The sequence below is a fragment of the Aphis gossypii genome, chromosome 2, assembly GCF_020184175.1.
Source record: "Aphis gossypii isolate Hap1 chromosome 2, ASM2018417v2, whole genome shotgun sequence".
Taxonomy (NCBI): Eukaryota; Metazoa; Arthropoda; class Insecta; order Hemiptera; family Aphididae; genus Aphis; species Aphis gossypii.
Genome location: NC_065531.1, coordinates 33153506 through 33166489, shown reverse-complemented (window position 1 = coordinate 33166489; position 12984 = coordinate 33153506). Strand labels below are relative to the sequence as shown.

Below are 12984 nucleotides of genomic sequence, written 5' to 3'. Positions count from 1 at the left end.
GTAATTGATGCGGTGGTGGTCGTGTGAGTTATTGAGGTGTTGTGTACGCGGATCAAGTAGTGCTCTACGGCCGGCGCAGCGCCACACACAGTTAATCAATTATTATTACATTATTTTCGTACATTTTGTACTTCGTGAAAAGTCGGACGAAGCTGATAAGGAAAAAAAATCGATCAATTTTCGTTTGTCTAATATAGTTGTTTTGTCGTCACTGAGAACCCGCTGCAGCAGTGATAGCGTTCCTCAAAGGAGACGATTATTGTTATTAACTCTTCTTCTTGTAATTATTATTTTTTAATTTTCGCCACTAATAACACTATTATATTTGCACACAATATTAAATGTAATACTCAACGTTATCCATAACATTTGACTTTGGAGGGCGTGTGAAATCGATTTATTTTCGTATCCAATCTTTGAATATTGTACCTTGACTTTGAAACTGTTGTGTTTTTTAGTAATACAATTTTTATAGAATATTTAATATTGATATTACGTTCATCCGTGTGTGTTGTGTCTACGGGACGTAGAAATTCAGCATATAATGACACAACATCTGTATTGTAGTAGAACGTAATGACTAGAGATAAAGACATGATATTATTGTGCGTATTTATCAAACGCCAAGACGCGCACGCACGCTATCGACCAAACAAACAAATGTCCTAAGTCTATATGAATCAGAAACTCGTGCAACCTCATATACCTTTTCCCACTGACGCAGAATAACAAAATGTTCATTTTTACTAAAAAATAACTGTCTGGTCGTTTTTCTAAGGCTTTGTGCTTTGTTGAATGTAACATAAAATCGCAACTTTCAATTTTGTGGGGAATCTATTTTTTATAGATTTATACCTATATTGAAATCTCATTTATTATATTAATTGTACTATAAAATATATAAATAACCGAGCTTATCCGCAAATAATTATAGATATCGTATAAAATTACTTAGATGCATTCACCGAAAAATCAAAAGTATTTTGAACTTATTTTCTAGAAATCTATATTTAGGAAAATATTTTTATATAATCATAAATTCAAGGAAATAAGTGACAAAGTTTATGAAATAACATTATTTATTTTTATACCAAAATGAATCTAAATTATTTTATTTTTCTTAATGTGATATTGTTAATTGTAATTATATAATTCTTTTTAAAATACATTTTTATACTTAATTGGATTTAAATTTTCTCAACTATTATGTCATAAATATTCCGATTTACTAAATATATGTTAATTGCCGCGATAACGTTAAGTACCGTCATTTACTTCGCACGTTAATATAATTGATATTCGATGTTTCCAAACCGTCTAATGACGAACACCTATTTGTATATTTATTACCTATATACATTATGTGCGTTGATAGAAAATGATTTTGAAGACTTTTTAAGTCGTAAACTCATGCGCATTACTATATAATCTAGTATTACTGACGGCGATCTATACAGCGGTGTACTCTCAAATATTAATATTCATCAGTCATCACGATATGTTGAATCGTAGAATATAAATATATATAATATGTAAAATTAATAAGTCACTTTGGACGCGCCACACGCGCTTTTCGTGTACATACAAATACTCGATGAAACTTACTTTTTACTAACGGTTTGCCTATTTTTTTGCTTTTTCAGACTGAAGGGCACCGGTGGCAGTGCTCTGGGTGGTGCGAGCAGCGCATTAGTAGGCACCAGCGGCAATCTAGGCGCGGCAGCAGCCGCTGCTGTGCTTAGCGGCGGTAGCAGTCGCGTGACGTCGTCGGGCGTTGAGCTCAGGGAGCTCAGGCGCCACAACTACAAGGCTTCCGTGTCGGTGCTTTCGCACCTGAACAAAGGCAACGCCGCTTCGCCGTACGTCAGCATCGGAGCAGGACACCGACAACGAACCAGAGCCCACCGGGCCATGAACATGGGCCAGAAAATATCTAGTGAGTATATAATATTTTCGATACGGCTTGTGGACAAAGTCCTGTTGTGGTTTGCACTCGCTGCAAAACCGATCGGTCACTCGATCCACACCTTCCGCCCTCGTCGACCCAAACTCGTGTCTTCCGCCGTTCCGACTGCCAATAACAGTACCTAGGTAATAATATGGTATCATAACATATTCGCGTCGTTGTTTCCGTATCCGCGACGAGGCACGAGAACGAGTTTAATCGAATTTTCCCCGCGGTCTTTTGTTTTTCGTTTCCTCTCCCTCCCAGCTCGGTAATAATTTTAGGCGCGTGTAAAACCGTGTCCCGTCCGGATGTAATGCATTTATTTTTATTATTTTTCCTATGCACTAATCCCGCGGACCTACAATACACAATACGCAGCCATACGGATGCGGAGGGTGCAGCCGGGAAAAACTCGCCCCGTTGTCGCCGTCCCGTCTCTCCCACCCTCCGCGCGAACCGATCCGACGCCGCGGCGAATATTTCGCCGATTCGTTCGCAGTCCAAACAGTCCGTCGGTCGTCGTCGTGTGTGCGTGCGTATAACGTCCGACCAACGGGTCCGATATAAACGTGATGTGCTGTATACAGAGCGTTTCTAAAATCAGCTTGCCGCGCGTGTAATCGACGTAGTCGTTTAATCTATGATTTTTTTTTTTTTTTGAAAGGCCTCTTCGCTATGGTCATTAACGCGCCGATTGAAATCATAATTCTATCTTAAATATAGTCGGGTCGTCCGAAAATCGGTAAGCGCAGGATTTATAGATACGGAAAAACGAGTTTCCTTATCGGACGAGTCAGCCGGTCGGTCGGCCTGCAGCGTTTTGATCATCGTCCGTCACGGTGCATACCGACCGCTCTAATCAGAGACACGCAATCGTTCTGCGCCAGCCGTTGAGAATAACTCTCGTTAAAATATTAGTAAATAACGTTTTGGAACCGATCGTTTTCCGTGTACAACAAACGTTTGTCTCTGTGAATATTATATAGCGGACGCGCGTGCGTCGCTTTCGAAAGTTATCAGTGTACGTTTTTTGTCACCGCGTGTATAATTTCGGTGTATTCTTATTGTTATTATTTATCGTCATTGTTTTCGTTTCAAATAATATTCCATTTCGTTTATTGCCACACGCATTTTTATTATATAATTCACGAGACATGACCAACGGAACTGTGACGCCCGCTGTCGACGACAACCCCACCGCCTTAGGTAAAAGTAAGTGAAACCACACTGTGGTTTAGGACAACGTGTTCGATTCGAAATCGCGAATTTTTTACTAGGTATACAACCGCGTGCTTGTTGTGTTGTGTGCGTCGGTCGTTTTTGCCAAAACGCGCACCCGGTACAAAACGTATATTTATAACGTTAGCCTATACTGTGATGCAGTCAACACCACCACTCCCTCCCATCAGCCATCCCTCAAACCATAATCAGTACCCAACTTATAATACTACATTGCTATAAATCTATATAATATATACTGTTGCGTGTTGTATATATCTGTAAGTATGTATTCTAATCGTCGTACGTTTTTCAGGTGGAGTTAAAACTGTTAGCCGCGAAAGTGCGCAACCGTACAAGCCCGTAGTACCCAGAGAGCTGGCCCAAGATTTTGCCCGTCCGGCCAGATTAGATATATTATTAGACATGCCGCCTGCGTCCAAAGAAATGCAAATCAAACACGGCTGGAACGCAGACGATAGGTCTCTAAACATATTTGTCAAGGTAATGAATAATGTATTCTGTTTGTTAACATTGTCGTGTACTGCAGTCTTGCAGCCTTTACGATAATCCGCTTACCTACCGTTGGTGTCTTGTAATAACCGTGCTTTTGTCGTTCGTTTACAGGAAGAAGACAAATTGACATTCCACAGGCATCCGGTAGCCCAGAGTACTGATTGTATCAGAGGTAAGACTGGCTTGACCAAAGGTCTGCACGTGTGGGAAGTAAACTGGTCGACCAGGCAACGCGGCACGCACGCAGTGGTCGGCGTCGCGACACAAGATGCACCTCTACATTCTGTCGGTTACCAGAGTTTGGTGGGAAGTAACGACCAGTCATGGGGCTGGGATTTAGGGCGTAACAAATTATACCACGATTCGAAAAGCTACGACGGCATCACGTATCCGGCCTTGCTCAAGCCCGACGAGACGTTTATAGTGCCAGATAAATTTTTAGGTATGTAATAAAACCTCTCATCATACCTCGTACAAGTAATTTGTTGTTATTATAATATCATGTCTTTCGTTTTGTTTGCAGTTGTTTTGGATATGGACGAGGGTACACTATCCTTTGTCGTTGACGGTCAGTATTTGGGCGTAGCGTTTAGAGGCCTCAAGGGGCGGAAATTATTCCCAATCGTCAGCGCTGTTTGGGGTCACTGTGAAATTACGATGAAATACATCGGCGGACTAGATCGTAAGTATAATAGTGCCATTACAGCTCAGCTAACTATTTACGTACAACGTCAACGTATATAATATTTTAATAAAATATCGTTTTTGTTGCAGCTGAACCTTTACCGTTGATGGACCTATGTCGAAGAGTCATTAGACAGCGAATCGGTAAACAATACCTAGAAGAACGCGTCATGGACTTGAACCTACCGCAGTCTTTAAGCGTTTACTTATTATACCGGGACAGGAGATAACGGGGCCATAAGCCACGCCGAAAATATTGATCAACAGATCTCAAACGTCGATCCGATTCCTCCCCTACTTATCTGTCCTATTCCCCGCCCTGTCGACTCAACACCATCTCCTCACCCACCCACTAATAACTCGTATCTCCTCTACCTCAGGCCAGTAACCGCGACGTTCGCTAAACTAGTCTCCCCCCTCGTGATTCCCTCGTTCAAGTTTCCCTTTGTAACACCCTTATCCCATTCACCCATGTAAATAATACTCGATGCAAGCTCCCCATCCCTATCCCATTTAAATTACACAAACACGAAACTTTAAGTAACGACTGATGTATCAAGTGTCAAGATAGTTTTTTTTAATATATTAATTAATTTAAGGTTTAGGAAAAAAATTGAAGATAAACTTTTGTACAAAGTCCATAAAATGCCTATTCGGTATTATAAGAGAAAGAAATTAAGCGCGCAACATAAATACCGCGTATAATTTTCAACTTGTGAATTATATTTTTTTTTTTATTATTATTATTATTATTATTATTAAAATTAATTTCTATCCTGGTTTACTTGTACTATATAATTATACGCGCGTGCTAAGGACAATGAAATCTTTTTTTTACCAGTTTTGACTAATTATTTGTATATAACTACAAGTTACATGTTTTTTTTTCCTCGTCATTGTTTTTATATCACAAATAAATTATGTTTTGTAACTGAAATGTTCTTGGTATATTATATTCGGAAACTGTTTATTATTATATTATTATTATCATTTTTTTTTTTTTTTTTTTTGTAGTAACGAATCTATAACTACACTTTCTTTATGCGAGTTAAAAATAGTTTTTCATTTATTATTATTTTTTTAGTTGTTTAATAGAAGATAATAAAAATGTTATTGTTTTGCAAAATTTTCTCTAGCAGAACATTCAACTTCACTTAATTGTTCTGGTAATGAAAGCGATATAATGAAAAGACATTTAAAATTAAACATACATTTAAAAATGAAAAAAAAAATAAATGTAGACTAATATTTAATTTATGTATCGAACGTTTGTAAATAAGTTAATACGTTTTGTTTATTTTAATTTTTATTATTTTTTTCAACGATAAATTTGTTGGCTGACAGCAAAACTCGTTTTGTGATAGATACGACTTAAGTAAAATATAATATATATAAATATATATTTTTTTTTTACATTTCAGTTTCTCAAAAAATAAAAATAAACCGATTGATTTGTAAATACATTTTTCTCCTGTGTAACTGTTTGAAACGTTAAGTATGAGACAATATATTAAAATATATAAAACAATATTTTCTAAGAAAAAAATTTGCATTACAATATTGTTACCATATTATTTAACGTTCAAGTATTACACAATTTTATGTTTTTTTTTTTTTTTTTGAGTAAACATTTATTTGGGCACATGTTTTAGTTAAAATTTGTACGCGTTTGTTTAGCCAGTTGGCAGATTTTTGAGTGTTGATTTCTGCAGTTAATTATCTTCTTTTTTATTGAAAGAATGCAAAAACTAAAACAATAATTAGCCTTGAATGTATATTTTGTAAAAGATAATTTCGGAAAATGTGCAAAAGGTTTTTATTATTATTATTATTATTATTATTATTATTATTATTATCAATTATATTATACTTGTCAAGAAGTGTTACTGTCAAGTAAACTAATTAATATCATGAAAGTGTGTTTTGCATTTGTTTTGTTGTTGGTTTATACTCCATGTACCAACAAAAATTACCTTTTGACCCTTTATCATTATTATATTTTAAAACATTTAAAATGGTTTATGTCAAGTCTCATTATACTTTGGTGACTATGAGTTTTAAGTGAATAATAATACTTTATAATAAATAATAATTACTTATTTTATTGTACTTGATAAAGTGATGAAATTTGCCAAACAAATAGGTATTCATGTATTCAATGTTCGTTTTTAAATGTAGAAAAATGACTTATATTTTGTGGCATTCAATGGTATACCTATATATTATAATATTACCTAAGATGACAAATATTGTTTATTTTCTTACAATATTTGGGGCTAAAAGTGTTAGGCTTAATTATTTAAATTGTATTATTGTGTAACATACATTATATATTATGTACTTACTACTAAAAATGATTAAATTAAACAAGTGTTAGTAGGGTAAAGTACTAAAGTTTACTTGAAAAATAAAATTTTCATCTCAATATGTTTGTTTGAGTCAATAGCTAAAAGCATCAATAATAAATATTAAAAAAATATATTTACTCATATTGTAAATTAAGCATATTCAATTTAATGTTGATTCAATAATTAATAACATTTTTGGTTGTCACTAGAACACTCAATATCGTATTAATCTAAACCCCAAAAATTTATAGCTGATTTAAGATGATGTAAGATTAATATCACTTTAATTCATGTTTGATGTTTCCTAAAGTAAGTTAACATCCCATAACCTGTATTAATGCAATGAAATAAGATTTTCAATTATAAAGGAATGGTTTATTAACTATAAATAATATTATATACTTATATATAAGAGCTCAGAAATTATGCATTTTACATTTTTTTTGAAACTAGACAATACTTTTTCTTAGCTGAAAATTTGTTTCAATAACAAGTGAATCTAAATAACTAATTTTTATTTTGCATTTTTATTCATTTGCTTTAGTTTAAATTTGCTAGGCATTATATTATACTATATTAGCTTAAAAATAAAGTCGTAAATCTATATGCGAACAAACCTAGAAAATAGACTGAACAAATACAATTATCTTTTTAAAATTAATTTAAGTTAATCAAAACAAGATGAAATTCTTTTTCTCTTTTGGTACTGTGCATCAAATTTGTGACCGACAGCCGAAGCAAATGTATTTTTCTTCGTGTATTTTGACTTATTGGCATTATAACACAGTTCTATCAAAAAAAAAAAAAAGAATGGCTGTAGTCTCAACAAAAATAATACCCGCATTAAAATCCAATATAAATCGATTATTAATTAATAACCCTCCACTCGTTAATGTTGACTTACAAATATATAATCGTACAAAATAGCAAATTTATGTTCAGTTAAATCGTTTTTATGTGGTTAGCTTTTGAATTAGAGTGAATCGAACTTATTATCTAAGGTAAAGTTTGGGCTTTATTCGATGTTTTAACTTTTAAGATACGACTAGGTATTAAAAATGCTCATCTATAGCTTAAAAATTAATGTATTGAAAAAAACAGTCTTGAGTACATCATATAAAGTTCTGACCTTTAACTTTGATAATAAGTCAATATTCGTTACCCACACAAATTTATTTCAGCCAAACGCGAATTTGCTAGTCGTGTATTTCAGTATTTGTACGCAGTACCGTAACTAGAGAACGGTTGCCAAGGGGTAGCTAAGTGAGGGGGGTGCATTTGAGTTAAATCAAATTGGTTTTTTGTATAAAATGTATTTTTTTATGAATTATTTAAAATTTTACGAAAAACCAGTGTAAATATGACGTAACGTACAACAATTACATACTGGATAGCGATTTCATTTTATTACTGTACTACTTTTACATGTTTTATCCTACTCGTATAATACAACATTTATTACGATACATATTTTATTTTTCGTGTATGAAACGTACAGCCGCGTAACAAGGCAGCAGCTGAACAGCTATTATAATAGTTTAATAATTTGAAAAATATAGCAGTATTTTAATTAACACGTAATAATGTAATATGATAATATTATAAAAATTATAAACCATAAAATGAAACGAAATTAAGCGCCAAAAGAATAAAATTCTCCAAGGGCGACATTAATAAGCGTGACGGTCGACGGACAGTATTTACCGCACTGTATTACGGAGGAGACGTAGCGTACGATTTAGCTGAGCGTTGCAGTTAAAAACAATAATGACAGCGCCATCTGTTGTCATACGAGTGTACGAGGCAACTGATATTTTAGCCCTTAGAGAGCGCTGCTGTATATATTTAAAATACAATTTATAATAAAACCCTGCTAATTTTATGTTCCCAACGTTATTCCCAATACAATACTCGAAGTTAATTTTGACTTTTTTTTTTTACCATTTCTTTATATTAATATGACAATGCAATAATTGTTTTCCGCGGTAAGTTTTTTAAAATTTAATTGAAACCCAGCAATAATGTTCTTTGAATTAATTATTAAATTATCATCATTCTTCAGTATGCAACTGCAGGAATATGACAACTGAAAATTGGACGCTGACCTAACAGAGTGACGTATTATTTACACTTGGGAGATGGACCTGACTTTGTTTTTTTGAACTCACATTCAAACTCATACTTAAATCAATTTTTTATTCTAACTTCCAATATCTTTAATTCTGAAATTAAAAATTATTTTAGTTTTTAACAATAATTTCATCTATTTTTACTCCTAAAAAAGTTTAATTTTTAATTGTTGCTCTATTAAATAATTGCATATTTGCATGTAAATAATATTTATAATAGTTTAGTTATAATAGGTTTCTCTTTAACTAATTAAATTCAAGAATATCTAACAAACTTCCAACTATTCAATGTGTTTGAGAATCCATTCCTAATTATATTTAATTAAAATTCATATTTATTTGTACAAAAGATTTGTTTAAGTTTATTAGATTGAATCTCAAGAATCTGCAAAATCTCTAACACATCTCTAACATATGTCATTGCAAATAATTGTTCTAATACAGCTCTATTTGAATTTCTGTTCTACAGAAGCCTACCTTTTTATTAAACTATTCTTATTAAAAATACTTTTATTTTAAAAGATGATACCTATTTTTAATAAAAACTTTTACTTAGTAATTGTTTTACTATAAAAATGATAATATATACAAATTGATAAAAAACAAAAACATTGTTTTAAAACTTTTTATAAAATATATATATTTATTTTGTTTATATCAACATATTATGTATAACCAAAGCATGTACACAATTTTATTAACAATATTTACTACCAGAAGTATAAATTATATACTGTATCAATGTTTGAAAATATTTGATAAATCCATGCCTTGTTTGGCTTCAAAGAATGTGTAGGACAGCGTTATGTCATCAATGTTCTCCATTTTCGGATCAGTTGCATACTCAGGATCAATAAAAAAAAATACTGGCATATCAACCTGAAAATTTAAAAATTATAATCAATCCTATTTGTACTGTTAACAGCTTATAAATACCTCTTCATTTGGATTTAACTGTTGTTCTTCAAAACAAAAACATTGTATTTTATTAAAATATTGTCCTGCCTCAAAAGGTACAACATTGTAAGTGCTGATACCCGTAATTGGCTTATCTAATGGATTTTTAGCTGTATAGAATGCTAATGCTGTTTCACCTGGTGCTACCTGATGTAAACATTAAATATTAAATTGTTCTTTATTATTATTTTTTTATAATAAAAATAAAAAAGTAAATTTTTACTCTTTTCCACAAAGTACCTATAATGTTTAAAGTTTACACTACAATTTAATCAATTGATTATTAAACTATGGAAATATTTATTTGTGCATTCTAATTTAAAAAGATATTGGCTAGAACAGAAATGGAAAAAAGAAAGATAGTTAGATAGGTAATGCTCAAAGTGGATAATTCAAACATCCAACTTCTAAACTAAAATTAAAATTTTACAAAAATTGTTATTACTATTTCAGCCTATTCAACAAAAATACATGAGCTAAATTAAAAAAATTAAAAATAAATAATTGTTTGTTAAACATTCATTCATTGATGACTAACACACTAAGTGTTTTTTTTACAATGAACAACTTTTAATTACATGATCTTGCAAAAAACCTAAACATGTGAATGGTATAAAAAAACAAATGGATAAATACGACTTTGTTATTTAAAAGTAAAAATTATTATTAATAATGTAATAAAGTTATTATTATGATAAAAATCTGTAACACTAACGTTATGTATCAAATCAATCAATAAATAATAAAGTAGTTGTAATTTCATGAAATATAACATTTAATTAACTAACCACATTAATTGTTAATCATATTGGTTACAGTTTAACTGGATTATCAATGTTCTACATAATTTAAAAGTATTACTCTGATTTCATTCTGAAGAGGTTTAAAGCTCCATTGCATACTGGACGATGTATCAGCAGTAAAATGAACTTTGATCTCTCGGTTTCTATTGGGCGTCATAGTTTCTACTTTAGAATCTTCTATGTTATGGTTAAGTGTTCCACCATAACTGAATGCCTACAAGTGGATCTACATTTTAGTACCTTATCAATATTACACATAGGTAATTAAAAAATAATGAGCATGCTCACCTGACAAAACATTTTGTACAGTGGCACAGCCGCGTAACTTAGACCAACAGTTAATACTCCTACTGAAGAAAGATAATACACAGTAGATCGTATTCTCTTTTTTTGTTCACTGTTTGAACTGGTATTGTATGTACATTTGTTAAACATAGAGTTGAGAGGACATTGCCCACAAATGGGCCGAACTTTAAAGAGTGCTTTGAACATCATTTTTTTTCTTTCCTAACGTCTTAATTGAAAAAGCATGGTATTTCTAGGGTTTCTCTAATAGAATAATATCTTTCGATTTTTAATTATGATTATTATATACGTACTAAAATATTATGGTATAGAAATATTTACTCAACATTCACTAAATCGTAATTGATGAAATATTTATCACTATTACTAAAGTGTTTAGCGACTAATACTTAAACATTCAATTCGGTGTGACTGTGGCAAAATTAATTAACAAATGTATTCGTTTTAGTTTTAGATTTATGTAGTTAACGTACTCTATACTATAGAGTCTATAGTTATGTTTAAGTAAAAGTAAAATAACTCATTTTAACATTTTATTTTAAGTTTTGTTACTGTTATCTAATATCACTGAATATTCTATGATAATAATATTATTAAAAAACCACAGACCATGATAGTCCGTGTAAAATACTAACCTTAAATTGATATTATCGATAACAGTGATAACACTGATTAAACACTTTGTATTTGGCGGTTTTAGCTTTTTTGCAAGATTTAAAAAAAAAATTTTAGTATAATATATAAGTAGTATTGTTATTTAATATTTAAAATTTGATATAGAAAAATTTCAAATTAAGCTTAAGTTAAATTTTTTATGATAGAAATAGCTTAATAATTGTCTTAAGTTATGGAATATTATTTTTTTCTCATTCTTTAGGTACCTACTCAGTAATAATTTTTAGAAATAAAAATTTGAAAAAATTAAGTACCTAGGTACTTCAGTTTTAAAAATTGAATAATTTGAGAAGAGAATATTTAGTAGGGAGTATGTTTAAGTTATTAAGTCCCCACACCCTTGTCGGTTCAAACAAAAAAAAAAAAAAAAGAAAGACACATTTTATGAAATTCATCATTGTCTTCAATTATAAATAGAAAAGTAAATCATTAATAACTAACATTACTTTTTATTCAATTTTAATAACCAATTCTATTTAAAGTATATATATTTGCTCTGAAGATCATAGGTATATCCTTCATATTGTTCAAAGAAATTCATCCCAACCTAACCTAGATCCAACATTATGTTCAAATGTTATAGCATACAAGATGACAAAAAGAGATCTTCATTGATCATTTCAATTTTAAAGGGAATCTCTGATGCTTTAATCAATTTATCAGTCAATAATGGTATACTATCTATGACCAAATAGTTTGGTCTCTCCTATTTATCTTGATTTTATTACTCTAGTTAATATCAGTGGCGGATCTACGAGGGGATAGAACCACCCCCCCCCCCACAGTGGCCATGAAAATTAAATCTTGTTTTGTAAATTTAGCAGAATAAAGCTTATATACCTAATTATGTTATGATGTACAAAAATATTTTATATCCCCCCTATGAGAAAATCCTAGATCCGCCATTGGTTAATAAAGATGGCACTTGCTTACTAGACTTAGTATAGTAACTACCATGGGTAGTTCTTAGTTCTTTTGAAACTTTTGAAGTCTGTTGAATATTGGACCATATATTTTTTCTTTCCAAACTCAATAGTCTTTTCATATCTACTAGTGTGCAATAAAATATGTATATTTCAGAATAGGACACAGGTATGATATATATATAAAAAAAGTAAAACTTTTTCATTTAAATTTTCTTTTAAAAATCTTTCATATTACAAGTAATTGATATTCTTTGTACACTGTCTATTAACTAAAAAATTATTATTACAAAATATCTGAATACTATATTAGCTATTTACTAGGATATATTATATTTTGGATACAACACAACTAAAATTAAGAAATATATTTTATTTTTTTATATTAAATGTTTTCTTAATTGTAGGTGTATTTACAATGTTACTATTTTTTTGTCACACTTAAAGCAAAATAAGGATGAACAAATGTAAGTCATA

General features: G+C 31.1%; 2 protein-coding genes across 7 annotated transcripts in view; one reads left to right on the top strand and one right to left on the bottom strand.

Annotated features, from left to right (window-relative positions):
* Positions 1–6282, top strand: part of LOC114121342 (protein gustavus) — a 69824-nt gene extending 63542 nt beyond the window's left edge. For all 6 annotated transcript variants that reach the window (XM_027983625.2, XM_050201611.1, XM_027983624.2 and 3 more), the window contains 5 exons: positions 1644–1936; positions 3483–3670; positions 3794–4124; positions 4206–4364; positions 4457–6282. In XM_027983625.2, the coding sequence (XP_027839426.2) occupies positions 1912–1936; positions 3483–3670; positions 3794–4124; positions 4206–4364; positions 4457–4596 (843 nt within the window). In that variant the 5' untranslated portion in view covers positions 1644–1911 and the 3' untranslated portion in view covers positions 4597–6282. The remainder of the gene's footprint in view (positions 1–1643; positions 1937–3482; positions 3671–3793; positions 4125–4205; positions 4365–4456) is intronic.
* A 3172-nt stretch (positions 6283–9454) lies between these two features.
* Positions 9455–11465, bottom strand: LOC114121348 (cytochrome c oxidase assembly protein COX11, mitochondrial). Its single transcript, XM_027983639.2, has 4 exons — positions 10892–11465; positions 10662–10817; positions 9780–9947; positions 9455–9722 (listed from the first exon to the last, which is right to left on the bottom strand). The coding sequence occupies exons 1-4, from the start codon at positions 11096–11098 to the stop codon at positions 9582–9584; spliced, it is 672 nt and encodes a 223-aa protein (XP_027839440.1). The 5' UTR covers positions 11099–11465; the 3' UTR covers positions 9455–9581.
* Positions 11466–12984: the final 1519 nt, after the last annotated feature.

Bases quoted from the DNA above. Each gene is read 5' to 3' on its own strand.
- LOC114121348 (XM_027983639.2), bottom strand. From the start codon at position 11,098: ATGATGTTCAAAGCACTCTTTAAAGTTCGGCCCATTTGTGGGCAATGT. The intron at 10,818-10,891 runs GTGAGCATGCTC...ATCCACTTGTAG, and splicing joins TGTACAAAATGTTTTGTCAG to GCATTCAGTTATGGTGGAAC. The intron at 9,948-10,661 runs GTAATACTTTTA...TGTTTACATCAG, and splicing joins CTCTTCAGAATGAAATCAGA to GTAGCACCAGGTGAAACAGC.